General features: G+C 42.5%; 1 protein-coding gene across 3 annotated transcripts in view; it reads left to right on the forward strand.

Annotated features, from left to right (window-relative positions):
• The window catches only part of POLA1 (DNA polymerase alpha 1, catalytic subunit), a 302,724-nt gene that overhangs the window by 124,823 nt on the left and 163,565 nt on the right, over window positions 1-14,336 (forward strand). For all 3 annotated transcript variants that reach the window (XM_006943631.5, XM_019823691.2, XM_045051163.1), the window contains exons 31-32: window positions 3,240-3,371; window positions 8,792-8,966. In XM_006943631.5, coding sequence (XP_006943693.1) covers window positions 3,240-3,371; window positions 8,792-8,966 — 307 coding nt within the window. The remainder of the gene's footprint in view (window positions 1-3,239; window positions 3,372-8,791; window positions 8,967-14,336) is intronic.

The following is a 14,336-nucleotide window of genomic DNA, read 5'->3' on the forward strand; positions in this document are numbered from 1 at the left end:
ATCAAGCCTTCGAAAACTAGCTTGTAAAATCCCCAAATAGCCTCAATCTAATAATTGGAAAGTATGTCAGATGAAATTCAGAATTTCTTAACATTCCTCTGATGTATAGTCAGTTGAAGAAGATAATGGTTTTTTTTTTTTAAGTAGAGTTATATTGATTAAGATTTCTACGCAGCATTACCCATCCAAGTCAATCAAGACTCCACATAATGCAGGTTGGAGGAGATTCAAATACGTGGAGCATTTCCTAGGCACTCTCTGGCCCTGAGTGTATGATTTACAAAGTGGACATGACATGGGTGTGTGCCGCCCTTTGGAGAACCTGCTTTATTCCTACTACAGCATTTCTCAGAGTTCCTGCTCTCAGAACACTTGCACGGTCTTAAAATATTGAGGGCGGCAAGAGATTTTATGTGTGGTCTGTATTAACATTTACTGTTAGAAATGAAAACTGAGAAGTTTTAAAAACATTTATTTGTTTAGAAATAGCAATAAGCCCAGTATGTGATTCAAAAATAACATTTTTCCTTGAAATAACTATGAATTTCAAAACAAAGAAAAATTAGCCAGAGGAGTGGCATCATTTTACAATTCTGCATATCTCTTCAATGTCTAGTTTGGTAGAAGACATCTGGATTCTCATATCCACTTGAATGTCCAGTCTCTTGTCGTGTGTGGTTTTGGTTGAAGTATAGGAAGAAAATCCATTTTCACACAAATATGTAGTTGGAAAAAGGAGAAATATTTCACTACTTTTTTCAGATAGTTGTAATATATATATTCTCCTTTGATTCTACACCACTATTATCTAAATGGTATTTTTAAAATTTTTTTTCATATTTTATTTGAGAGAGAGAGAATCCCAAGCGGGCTCTGCACTGTCAGCACAGAGCCTGATGCAGGGCTCGAACTCACGAACTGTGAGATCATGACCTGAGCCAAAATCAAGAGTCAGATGCTTAACCAGCTGAGCCACCCAGTCTCACCTAAGTGGTATTTTCTTAAAGGCTATTTGTAATGGGGAAATCTGAAACCTTATCAGTGAACTTTTCATAATCTCACATTAAAATCTGTTGGTCTGTGTTGTACTTGGAATAGATACTTTACTCATGCAAAGCATTATGCATTGGCCATTTATGAAATGATAGTTCTGGCAGTTGTACAGACCTTCCAAATACTGAATGCATTTTATTGTAGATTATTCAAAATCACATTTTAAAATATTTCCTGCTATCAGCATTAGAAAAGTCTTTAAGGATAGAAAAGCTGACAAGCTCACACACACGCAACGAGTTTTCCAGAATTCTAATTTGTGCTTAAAAGTTTGAATTTTACCTTAGGCAGTACATATTGACACTTGTTTGTCTTCAAGTTGCAGGTTCACTCCGTTTTTTTTGAGAAATTGTCTGCTGAAGACCCAAGTTAGAATAGTAGTAGTTGGCTCATCATTCTTGTAAGGAAAAACTGTGTTCTATGAGAAAGGCAGCTAGTTTGGCTTGCAAGTCTGAACATTTGCACAAGTGCTTTCCGTTGAGTAAGCTTCATTCTTTAGTATACAGTAGACATGGCTTATGTGTAATTCTTGTCACACAAAATATTAGCCTTGTATTCAGGGTCAGGAGCTGAAAAATCTGAAACTTTTTGCTGTTTCATAAAGGACACTCATTTTAAAAATTTTTTATTTTAGAGAGAGAGAGTGCGTGTGTGAATGGGGTAGGGGGGGAGAGAGCGAGCGAGCGCGCAAGAGTCTCAACCAGGTTCCACGTTCAGCACGGAGCCTGACACGGGGCTCAGTCCCATGACCCTCGGATCGTGACCCATGCAGAAATCAAGAGTTGGACCCTCAACCAACTGAACGACACAGGCACCCCATTAAGGACATTCTCACGTGAAACTGGTTTCTTTTGCTTTTTCTTTCTTCTTTTTTCCTTTTCTTTTTTTTTTCTTTTGAGAACTCTGAGCGCGTGGTGGCAAAGAATACCAGGAATGGTGCCACACTTTGGTGTGGCAGCCCCCGTTCATGTTTATGAGGCATCAGGATCTTTACCTACCACTGCTTCTGCATTACCAGTGCCAACAGTATTGTTAGAAGAATAATTTTGACCTCTCACCTTCCTAAAAGGGTGCCCGGAACCCCCACAGGTCTGCAGAGCACATTTAGGTGATGTAGTCATGCGGCGCCCTGTTCCCTGCCCTTCCTCTTGTCTTTTGAAACCCACCACAGGGCTAGATCCCTCCCTTCTCCCCTTTGTGCATACTGAGTTCTAGTCCAGTTGACTGTATTCTGTGTCACCTCTTCTTTGAACTTTTGCTTTTATCTCTGCCCAGAATGTTCTTGCTCTTGTCACCTTGTCTTAAAATCCTGTTTTTCTTCACATGCCAGCTCAAGTTTTTTCTCCTATGATTTCTATTCTCAGATGATGGTGATCTTTGCCTCTAAACTCTCTCCCTAACACTGCTCCACATCTCCCTTAGGGCACATGTAGCTTATTTTTGAGGTTTCATTTGTGGAATGGGGAATCTTCTAATAGCAGATGACTTAGAACCAGTGACCGTCTTACTCATCTCTCAGTACTTTACAGTGCTTGAACTTAGTTAATTATTGCAGAGTGAGCAAAATCATTTATTCTGCAAACGTTGGGTTGCCCTTGCACGCCAAGAACGGTCGTGAGCATTGTGGATGCAGCGGCAAGCAAGGCTGACCTGTTCCTGCCCTCATGGGGCCGACTTTGTGCTTGCAGCTCACTCATTCTGCCTTTCTGGAGCTGAAAGTGAGTGTTAAGTCCACCGATTTCTGGCACCTTTGAGATTTATGTAGGCTAGAGAAGCCTTTGGGAAACACCGTTCAGTCAGAGTAACTGCTCTGCATCAGTCCTTACTAACCAGTTAATTCAGGGAGAGAACTGCAAACATGAGGAGAAACTCTAAAGGCTTCACAGGAAACTGAATTTATAGTCTTAGTTTTTTTATAGCCAAGTATTACATGCCATGGCCCATAAACTTGTATTTCTTTTTTGCCAGAGTTCCATTTGGTCATATTAGTTACTCAATGAAGGAGGGAGGAGTCTTGTGGATGGAATGTGTATGGACTGTGGCACTGTTTTCTACATGCAGCTTCTGTCCATCTTATGTTTCTGTGGCTGATAGGATTCTAGGAAAGATGTATTTAGTGTCTATCTGTGTGAGAAGGGTTTTATTTTAAACCGTGGCGCTTTTTGTTTCCTCTTTTCCTCTTTTAGGCATTGACCAAGGATCCCCAGGATTACCCTGATAAGAAAAGCCTACCTCATGTACATGTTGCCCTCTGGATAAATTCTCAAGGAGGCAGAAAGGTGAAAGCTGGAGATACCGTGTCGTATGTCATCTGTCAGGTAAAATTGTAGTAATTAATAAGACTCCCAGACCTCTTAACCTATAGTAAACTTCAGATCACCACAGTGTCTTGCTTCGTGCTCTTCCAAACAATTGGTCCTGTAAAGAGATGGGTTAGTCTGGTTGGTTTTATAATATTTGAAGCCTTAGTCAGAGGTATGAGGTATGTTATTAAAATTTTCCTAAAGCATTTAAGACCAGTGTCCTGGTTCACTTGAAATTATCTTGGTGAGACAGATGCATGACAGTGGTTGCTGTTCCACCCCTAAACTGACTTGAGTGATAATGTGTGTAAGTTTGGTCACATGTCCAGCAGGAGTCTGTTATTCCTTTTGCCATCGTTTCCATTAGGAATACTGTCAGGATAAGAGAGCGGATGCATGTTTCCCTAGCCTGTGTTCGAATAGTCCCTTGAAAAAAGTGTGAAGTACTTGGTAATATGGAGAAAAGTGATGGATCCTAAAAACATTCCTTAGGAAGAAAACACAAATTATCTAACCACTTTGGGGTCTTTTCTTTATTTTGAGTGGCGGTGGCCTAGAACCCACCTCCTTGCCTTCTCCCTCTTCCATGAGGCACCTCTGAGGAACCTCTAACCCCTCTGGAACACAAGTTTATACCACTAACCAGTTTCTTTGGAGAGGAGCCTGCCTTTAACAGGGATGGGGAAAGATGGTAGGACAGAAGAGTAGTTTTTTTCTTTGAACGCACTTAACTCCAGTTGGAGCAAAGGAGAGGTCTCATCTCTTTCTCCTATTAAAAAAAAAAGTCACAGCCTCTATCCAAATTCTTTAAAATTAATTGTGGTGTGGTATACTTATCAAAAGGCATAATTCATCTGTGTAAGGCTTTGTTTTTAATTAATTATTGCGTTCTGTCATTACAGTGGAAAAAATGAGATAAGCCTTGAACTTCATTGCATTATGATTGATCTTTGTCAAACTACAGTCAGTGTGTTTTTAAAACATAGAGTCTTTTCAGAATTTAAAAATTAGCTGCTAATATCCGCTCGGTATCACAGATGACGTACATAACAAATGATTTAAGTACATGGACAGGAATCAGCACTTGACTCTGTCTCCCTCCTAGGGTTACCCTTGATTAAGAACTGTTACAGAAAGCCAATTCCTGCAGGAAAATATTTCCATAAATGACTGACTCGCTCAATCCCTTAATGTGCTTTGCATATTGCCTCTGACAAGTCTCATCTCAAAAAAACAATTTTCATATTATGCAAATAAAGATTTTGGTAAATAGGCTAGTTTTGTTTCACTTATGATCTCACATACATGGAAAAGCTCTTAGATTATTAGTGACAGGAACAGATGGCAATGCAGCTTTGAAAATCATATAGGTTCTGAGAAATGACATCTAATAATGAAATCCAGCCAAAATTATGTTTTGGCTAAACCTGGAGTGGAGATGTGTGGTAGTGTGGTCGATGTATTTAGAAGTCCGGGTTATGTTCCTTGATGTCTAGATATTAGGTCTTAAGCTTGCTTTTTCTCGGGTCTTACTGAGCTAGAAAAGCTCAAAAAATGCTGACGCTGATATAGTGCGATAAATCCATTTTGATGTATTGTCAATATTTCCCCCATCCACTGGTGCTGGGCCTTAACTTACTTGTTAAAACTACAGTTCATGTTTCTTTTTATGAAGCCTTCTCATTGTATCCCAGGAAAAGCTGCAGGACTTGCATTCGCCTCTATCCCCTGGCAGCGGGGCAAGCCCGCTTTGAGGATGTTTGTGAGCCAGAGTTGCCTACCTCTTTTGCTTTTAAGGACTCACACTATTCTGTTTCCAAACACAACTATCTATTTAGAATCTCTTTTTGATATTTTGAAGAGTACTTTACTGCTCTAAGCAAAGGTGTCCTCTGCAAATAGTCTGTCTCCTAGACAGGTTCCGTTTTGTTTAAAATTTCTAATTAAAATTCGACTATAGTACTCTATTGATAATTTACTCAGACTATAAATTCAGATGAGTTCAGAGAGTAATGTTTTTGGTGTCTGATTTATATTGTAGTTCGTCGACTTGTAAAGCCTACATGAATTATTTGCTGAGATCTTAAATCAACTTCCACTTAATGGTTAAGTTTTAAATCCTTAATTATTTAACTTTCATTAGACATAATTTCCATAAGGCATGCCTTTAACATAATTGTTTTAAGGGGCCCCCTTGTACACCCATTTAAATAACTTTTTTCCATTAGTTTCCTTCTGAAGATGACATAGTTTTGAATGAATTGATTGCACCTGGTTGTCTCTGTGAAGTATGTACTTTGTGAACTTTGTGAATTACTACGTAGGCACTTAATGCAGGACGAACATTGCTTGTTAATCAGTTTTTAAAGCGTATGCCGTGTGTTACTGCATATACCGTGGGATCTTGCTAGGTTGGAGAATTAGGTCTGTGAGGGATATATCTTATGTCACGGCCTGAATGTTTTTCCAACACAACATAGCAAAACCTGTCTTACCAATTCTTTTGAATCTAGTCATGTTTGGGCTCAGATTTTTTAAATACAGCAAGAACTATGATTGGGTTGGGGCACCTGGGTGGCTCAGTCAGTGAAGCATCTGATCCTTGTTATCAACTCAGGTCTTGATCTCAGGTTGTGACTTCAAGCTCCCCGCATTGGGCTCCGTGCTAGAAAAGAAAAAAAAAAGAAATCTATTTGTGTCATTGTGAAAACTGGTCTTTTGTGTGGTTATTTAAAATAAAAACTTTCCTAACTTGAGGATATGCTTAGAAATTTTCAACTGCTTTTTTAAAAACTTGCCTTACTCTGAGAATATCTTCTAATATATTGGAAAGTAACTCACATGCCTTCAAAAAAAATTTGCCTCTACAATTTGATTTTTATTTACCATTAAAAAGTAGTTAACATTGTTGTAATCTTAAGAACAGACTAGATTTTTTTTTTGTTCATTTATTTATTTTGAGAGAGAGAGAGAGCACGAGCAGGGGGAGGGGCAGAGAGACGGAGGGAGGGAGAGAATCCCAAGCAGACTCTGTGTTGTCAGCACACAGCCTGATGCAGGGCTCAATCTCACAAACCGCGAGATCATGACCTGAGCCAAAACTAAGAGCTGGATGTTTAACCAGTTGAGCCACCTAGGCGCCCGAAGGACAGACAGGTTTAAAAAAAAAAAAAAAAAAGAATTCTCTGTTAATCAAGTTTCAGGTGTGTGTTAACAAAGTCAGTCTCAATACAGGTGTGGTGCATAGAGACGCTGCCCAGGGATTTTTCACACCGTTTTTGTCCTTAACTGTCATTTTACCCTCCTCTCATGATTCAGACTTCTCAAAGGGCAACAATTAAAGTTGATGAATTCTGCCTAATTTGTTTTTACCATGTTGTGAACTCCTGAAAAACTAAATGGCAAGTTTTTCAATCCAGGCTTTGCTTTCTTTCTAGGTGTTTCATTATATCCCAGACCAGGTAGGACCTAGTTGATAAATATCTCCGTTTGTTTCCCTCAGGAGCCTTGCCAGATAAAGAGGCCTCTGCCTCCAGTCTGGTGAAGACAGTGGCGTGCAAGTAGCCTCTTCTTGGGTTGGGTTCTGAGAAGGGGCTGAGTGTAGCAGGAATGAAAGAATAGGGTTCATGTTATCTATTTGGCAGAGCAGCTGAGCATTGTGAATAGTTAAAATTGACTTGTCTGATGGGGCGCCTGGGTGGCTCAGTCTGTTCAGCGGCCAACTTCGGCTCACGTCATGATCTCACAGTGTGTGAGTTTGAGCCCCACGTCAGGCTCTTGTGCTGGCACCTCGGAGCCTGCTTCGGATTCTTTGTCTCTCTCTCTCTCTGCCCCTCCCCCCCTCGCCCTCTGTCTCTCTCTCGAAAATAAACAAACATTTAAAAAAATTGACTAGTCTATGGGGCGCCTGGGTGGCGCAGTCGGTTAAGCGTCCGACTTCAGCCAGGTCACGATCTCGCGGTCCGTGAGTTCGAGCACCGCGTCGGGCTCTGGGCTGATGGCTCGGAGCCTGGAGCCTGTTTCCGATTCTGTGTCTCCCTCTCTCTCTGCCCCTCCCCCGTTCATGCTCTGTCTCTCTCTGTCCCAAAAATAAATAAAAAAAAGTTGAAAAAAAATTAAAAAAAAAAATTGACTAGTCTGAATGTAAAATTCTGTTGTTGACAAGAGGAGGTATGGAGCAAATTGTTGGATGACTTGTAGAGTCACAGATGTTGGTGACCTCACCCACAGGGCTGTGGATCAATTATATAGAATTCCACGGCTTTTTAAATTTTTTTTTTTAATGTTTATTTATTTTTGGGACAGAGAGAGACAGAGCATGAACGGGGGAGGGGCAGAGAGAGAGGGAGACACAGAATCGGAAACAGGCTCCAGGCTCCCAGCCATCAGCCCAGAGCCCGACGCGGTGCTCGAACTCACGGACCGCGAGATCGTGACCTGGCTGAAGTTGGACGCTTAACCGACTGCGCCACCCAGGCGCCCTTCCACGGCTTTTTATAAAGAGGAAACCTTTGAGGGGCCCCTGGGTGGCTCAGTTCCTTAAGAGTCTGACGTCAGCTCCCGGTATGATTTCACGGTTCGTGGGTCCAAGCCCCACACCAGGTTCTCTGATGTCAGCACAGAGCCTGCCTCAGATCCTCTGTCTCCCTCTCTCTCTGCCCCTCCCAGCTCTTGCTCTCTCTGTCTCTCCCAAAAATAAATCAATAAACGTTTTTTGTTTTTTTTAAAAAGAGCCTTTGAAAAGATACTCTCTGACCCATCTTTCTTTCCTCGAGGAGACCCATGTAAACAGTACGAAATGGCATGCCCTTCATTCCACCGGCCAGATATTTTGCTTCTAGAGCATTGCCATTCCACCAAGATAGCTCATTAATTTTATTCCTATTATATCTTCTATATGAGTCACTAGTCTGTGGGTTTCATACTCCTTTCTTGACTGCTTGCTCATTTGTTTCTCGATAAATACAGCTCCTCAAAGAAAATACTACCCCTAGGGGGGCCTTTAAGATGAGATTATGACTAGAATCCTTGCATGAAGGGATTGTCTTCACATGGTAAAAGGACCACACATGCCTTTTCTCATTGCTCCTAAAAGGCCTTTCTGGCTAGATTGATAGTTAGCAAGTCTTCTCAGTGTGCTTCTGTGATATGGCAGGTGGAATTATTTAATCTAGTCATGCCATCTTGTTGGTTTCATGTTTCAACAAAAAATAGAACACAACACATGCTGGATTTACATTCTTGGACAGTGGGTGACATGTTTTCCTTGATCTTCCTACTCTTAGATACATATGAAATGTTCACCAATAGGTCAAAAGGACTTCTTGGTGTTTGTAATTGAATACATAAAATTTGAATTGTTGTCCCTCTTTGTGGCCAGGCAAGTATGTGTGATTGAATTTCTTAACAGCTACCTGTGCCGTGTCCTTTTGTAGGATGGGTCAAACCTCAGTGCGAGTCAGAGGGCCTATGCACCCGAGCAGCTACAGAAACAGGACAATTTAACCATTGACACCCAGTACTACCTGGCTCAGCAGATCCACCCGGTCGTGGCTCGGATTTGTGAGCCAATAGACGGAATCGATGCTGTCCTCATTGCAACGTGGTTAGGTAAGTGTCCCCAGCTCACATAGCCTCTTACCCGGCTGCCCAAACCAGCAGCCATGGTCCTCCCTCAACTGTTGCAAGCCTTGTTTATCGGCACAGTATGTGTCGAGCACTTCTTTGTTTATAGTTGGGTATTTATTTTTGTGGTTGGTTGATTACTCTCTGTCTCCCTTCATAGGCTGGGGAGCCCACATATTTGCTCCCTCTGTAGCCACATGCCTGCTCCACAGTAGGCACGCAGTCAGTAAATGTCGAGGGAAGAGAGGAGGAGAAGATTGTAGGCATAGTTCCAGTGTCTGAGCTTACATTGTCGTTGCTTTAATTGGTGAACTTCTATTAATAAGGAGATTGATGGTATCGTGATGGGTGGTTTATCTTGTCTCTATCTCTAAATGTATTTTTGTATAAAGTGAGAGTACACAGCTTTTTTTAAAGAGTAAGAGTAAGAGTAAAAGGTTTAATTTTTAGTATACAATTCCCTGTGAGTATCCTACTCTAACTTTATTTTAAATTCTTTGAAAACCAGACTTGCTGTTACCTTCTAGGAATGAGCTGATTCCTAATTTGTCATCATCCCAGGAGGTATTGGTCAACCCCAAAACTTCTGTGTTTTGACTTTTTCCTGTGTCACCAGACTGTCATCTCTTGCTTACAGATGCATTTCGTTACTTGCTCTGACTTCATTTCTAGATGGCCAGCATGGAAAGGGTTACAGTGCTTTAAGATGTCTACTCTCTTTCCCATTGTCCGCAAAGATGAGTATTTTTAGAATACTGCCTAATAAAGTCCTTAGATGATGCCTCACAATCTGTAAGTGAAGTCCAGGTGCCACTGACATCTCACAGTCTTTAACTCTGGCAGTTGTAGACTCTAACTTTGGAGCTCCAATCTGTATTTTTAGCCTTATTTCTTAATCGGTATACTTAGGGTCCCCTTAATGTGGCATTGCTCATTCTGTCCCTACTTCATGGAAAATTCTCCCCCTCTTATTGAAATGTCTGACTTAAGACATGGGTGTTGACATCATAGGGACTTGGGTGTCCATGCTGGTTCTGTGTTTCACAAGCTCTGTGGCTTTCACAAGCCTCCAAACCTTGTTCAAAGCCTTGGTTTCTGGAATTGTAAGGCAGAGTTGCTCTGAGGGGGTAATAGGCTGATGCACGGGTGAACCTCTGCCCGGGCCTGGAGCAGAGAGGGTGCTGTTAGCAGCCACGCCCTGCGCTCCTGCCCGGCCTCTGCATAAATGTGTCCACGGCCTCTCCAGTCCCTAAGGTTTATACGTAGTTAGTGCTCCCTCTGCATGTGTGGACCCGGATGTGTGCCATCCTGCCCCTGGTGAGCATTTCCTGAGCTGCTAGCCCTGACTCCACTCTTCTGCCAGTGTCTGCTCTGGAAGTGGAAACTTATTTTTGACCTTTGCCTAAGCAGAACATAATTAGGATGATAAAATCTGCTACCCAAATCGTCATATAATGTGTTCTCAGAGTTGAATTGTATTTGATGATGTTTATAAATCCTCAGCGGGGAAGAGGGGCATCGAAGCGCACAGTAGTTGTTAGCTTCCTTCTTTCTCATCTCCACATTGGGTGCTGCTCTGTCGGATACCGTACTGAGTACTTTGTATATGTTATCTCGTTTAATCTTTGCAAGAACCTCATGAGGGTGTGTTGTATTCGCTCCATTTTACAGAGAAGGAATCAGAGGCTCAGAGAGGTAACTAACTCGGTCTTGTCACATAGCTAGTAAGGGGACTGGCTGCGTTTGGATGGGACGCAGCTCTCTGTGAACTCCAAAGCTCTTCACCGCTGCACCACCCTCTCCTACCTGTTCTTAGCTCTGAGAGGCGATGACACAGCTCTTCAAGCAGGAGTGGAGTGGTGTGGATGTGAAGGCACAGGAATTTCATCTTCATGCGCCCTCCTCTCCCTGTTGCACCCACCAGTGGACATTCGCAGTAAAAACCCCCCAAGAAGAACCATTTTTTGAAAGAGTAGGGCTCCCAGTTTTTCCATTTGTACCACCTCACCAAGAACCTATTCTAGAGGCTAATTGCTATCCTTTCCTTCCCTGGTGTGAAATTTCCCAGTGGCCCGGCACTGAGCAGGAGTAGATGGATGAAGTACCCCCCTGCCCCGGCCCCGAGTGACACATAGCACCGAGCCTCGAGGGAAGGGTGGTGGAGCCTGCCTGGTGGGTAACCCGATACCCGCTCGTGCATCTCAGTACTGGTCCCAGAGGGACCCAGAAGGATTTTGTCGGTTCTGGGGTCATATTTAAGGTAGTTCTAAGTTAAACAGTGGACACATTTTGACTTGCTTAAAGACAGACTTGATCCTAATTGCCACTGCCCTGTGGTCACAGGCTCTGCCTTATGAATCCAGTTTTCGCAACTCATTTTCCAAGCCGGTAGCCCCGTGGGTCCTGTCTGCAGAGGGTTCATGTTATTACTGACCAGGCTCACTGTGCGCCCGGAGCCCTCCGTACTTGGGCACAGCTCCACCCAGCCTCCACCTCTCCTAGCCCATCACCCGCCACCTCTTGGTGCCAGGTAGCCACTCAGAGCTACTGGGAAGATCTGTCTTTGGTTCCCAAGGAGCTGCTGCGACTCCCCCTTTTTATCTTCCAGTGTTTATCTTGAGCCGCTTGGCAGTGGGTCTTCGGCCGAGGGCCTGTGAAGTTGTCTCCATTGTGCTGTCCCCTCGTCCTGTGCTCGTCCTCTGCTCCCACGGCAGCTCCTGTTGTTACCGGCGCTGTCCGCATCTCTGCCTGTATTAGTGAGAAACCCCCAGTCCTTTCTCTCTCCCTCTTTGCCCATAGGAGGTCCACGTGCATGAAGTGCAGGACTGCAAATGTCGTGGACCATGAAGGTCTGTAGAAAACTTGGAAGCTCCCCAGGCGGCTCTGTGCCCGCCTTTGCTCCCTGCCCTCTGCAGGAGCCATGTTCTGATCTGCATCCTTTATCCCTCCCCCGCCCCCCCAGAGAAAAATCAGGATGGCTGTTTTTCACTAGGGGATTAGAGGCCCCTGTTACCAGTTCTCCCTTAGCCTGTGGTTTTAGGGCGGAGGAGAGTGGAGGAGGTGGGGAGGTGGGGGAAAAGTAAGAGGAGTGTAAGGGGGTGCATGGTTTCTAAGAGGTGCAAGCTGTAGGCATAAAATTACTGTAATTTGTTTTTAAAATTCTAAATCTGTTTTCTTTATATGAAAAAAAACTACAGTTCGTGAACTGACAATGTTAAATAAGTTGAAGTGTACAAATGTATACATAAAATACAGGCTCTCCAACTGCCTAATCACAGACATAAAATAACTCTCTTGCTTTTAATGTAGTTTTTATCTTTGATTAATGAAATGTATTACAGTGTTGAAACTTCAGTGAAGTTTGATACTTTGTCCTTTTAGTTAGTACAAAGAAATCAGGAATAATGGCATAATTTCATTTATGAAAATTATTAAGTTCATGATTTTTTATTTTTAAGACTCTTTTGTGGAGAGCAAGTATATTTTTCCACCACCTTTTTCTTTTTCTATTGCTTTTATACTGCTTTCCTTGAAATGAAAGGCAAGCATCAAGTGTTGGTTTTATCCTGTGGCTTCACTTTGGAAATTCTCCGACTATTTCTCCCTGTCAAGATACCTCCTGAGGTCTGTCTGCTGGCATGTTGCATGGCCAGGTGTTCTGTATAGGAAGGCCGTTTTAGTGCAAAGGAGAGAGGATAGTCTATTAGATGAGTGAATGAATAAGTGTGTTGAATTGAAAGAGAATAATTTGTTCTCTCTAATAACTAATGGTCCTCATTATCCCACAGTAAAATATGTATCATTTTTCTGAAACCCATGCAAGATTATTGCTATTGGGCTTAAATAAAGCGAAATTTTACTCTTTTCCATCTGTGAACAGAAAAAAATATAGTCTTACTCTTCTTACACAATAGCCCTATGGGAAACATGGCCACAAAAACTTAGAACTCTTAGCTTTTGTTCTCTAGACCATAGGTTTTTTTTTCTCTTGTTCTAATGAAATCCCTCCATAGTCTGTAGAGGAAATATTCACAGTATGCTACAACATCCACATAGTCTTCTGTACCTAAGAAAACAGGCCAGTGATAAGAGTAGTCTAAAGCTCATCCTTGAATTTCATCTTTTAATAAATTTATATTTCATGCATAAAAGTACTTAGAATTATGTAATATCTTTCCTCTAATGAGCAATAATTTGTATAATAACCGTCAAGTACATTTCTTCATGGCCATTGATCAAATTGCAGGCATGTGCCTGTCTGGGCAGTTTTGTCATTTGTCCTGAGAAACTATAGATATTTGAAGAATGAGAATTTAGAATTTAATCTCTGAAAGTAGTGTTTAAAACAAGACAACATGGTTAACCCAGTATGTTCCTGGATTCACTTGGAAAGTAAAAATTCCCTTTTAAAAAAATGACCCCATATCCCACACAGGTTACAGAAGGTAGTTTTTGTCAATAGATAGGGTCCAGTTACACCCAAGAAATGAGTGCAACAGCAGGCCAAGCAATGTCAGGGGTGCCTTTGACAGGCCTACAAAAGATGGGGGTGGGGTGGATAAAGTATAGGTGGTTTGCGAGTAGAATGATGTCACCAGCAGGTGCCTTGGGTATCACTTTGTTGATCCAAGACTCTTGCCTTTTTTCACGATCAAGCTCTTAGAAGAACATACATATGCGACCATCATTTGCAAATCTTAAATATTTCCTATAACGTAATTAACAAAATTTAAAAAGTAAGATCACACCAAAGGCAAAGTAAGTTATTATCTTGTCTGCTGATAAGAACCACCTCTTCTGGGATGGAGCGCCATTCCACCGTATCACCAGTGGGTCATGCTCCCAGCCTACCTGTGCATTCATTGGATACTTGAATGTTGAAGCCTGCTGGGCTCAGCGTCATAATGGGCACTGTGAGGGATACAAGGATGACTAGGCCATGGCTCCTTTACTCACATTATAGCCCGGGCCATTTTGTCCATTTCACCATGGTAGGGAAGACTAGTGGACAGCACAGTGCATGTCCCAAGACAGGTAAAATAAAGGATTCTAGGCATTCAGGGGAAGCACAGACCACTTGTAGCTTGGGCCACTAGAGAAGAGTTGATGAAGGTCTTGGCATTTGGCATTATGGGCTGTGCTTTGGAGAGGCCAGTGTGGACTCGAGATTGGTTGCCTGTTCCCACCTCTCATTAGTTCTTCCAGCCCATTGCTGAATGGCAGTGGCCCCGACCTGCACGGCAGTGACCCGTGCCATCTCAGCCACTCCACATGGCACATGAGGGCCCGCAGTGACACTGCTCACCTAAGTCAAACAAAGATCCCTGGGAACTTGGAGCCAAACTCTGAAGCATG

Source organism: Felis catus, chromosome X (assembly GCF_018350175.1).
Source record: "Felis catus isolate Fca126 chromosome X, F.catus_Fca126_mat1.0, whole genome shotgun sequence".
Taxonomy (NCBI): Eukaryota; Metazoa; Chordata; class Mammalia; order Carnivora; family Felidae; genus Felis; species Felis catus.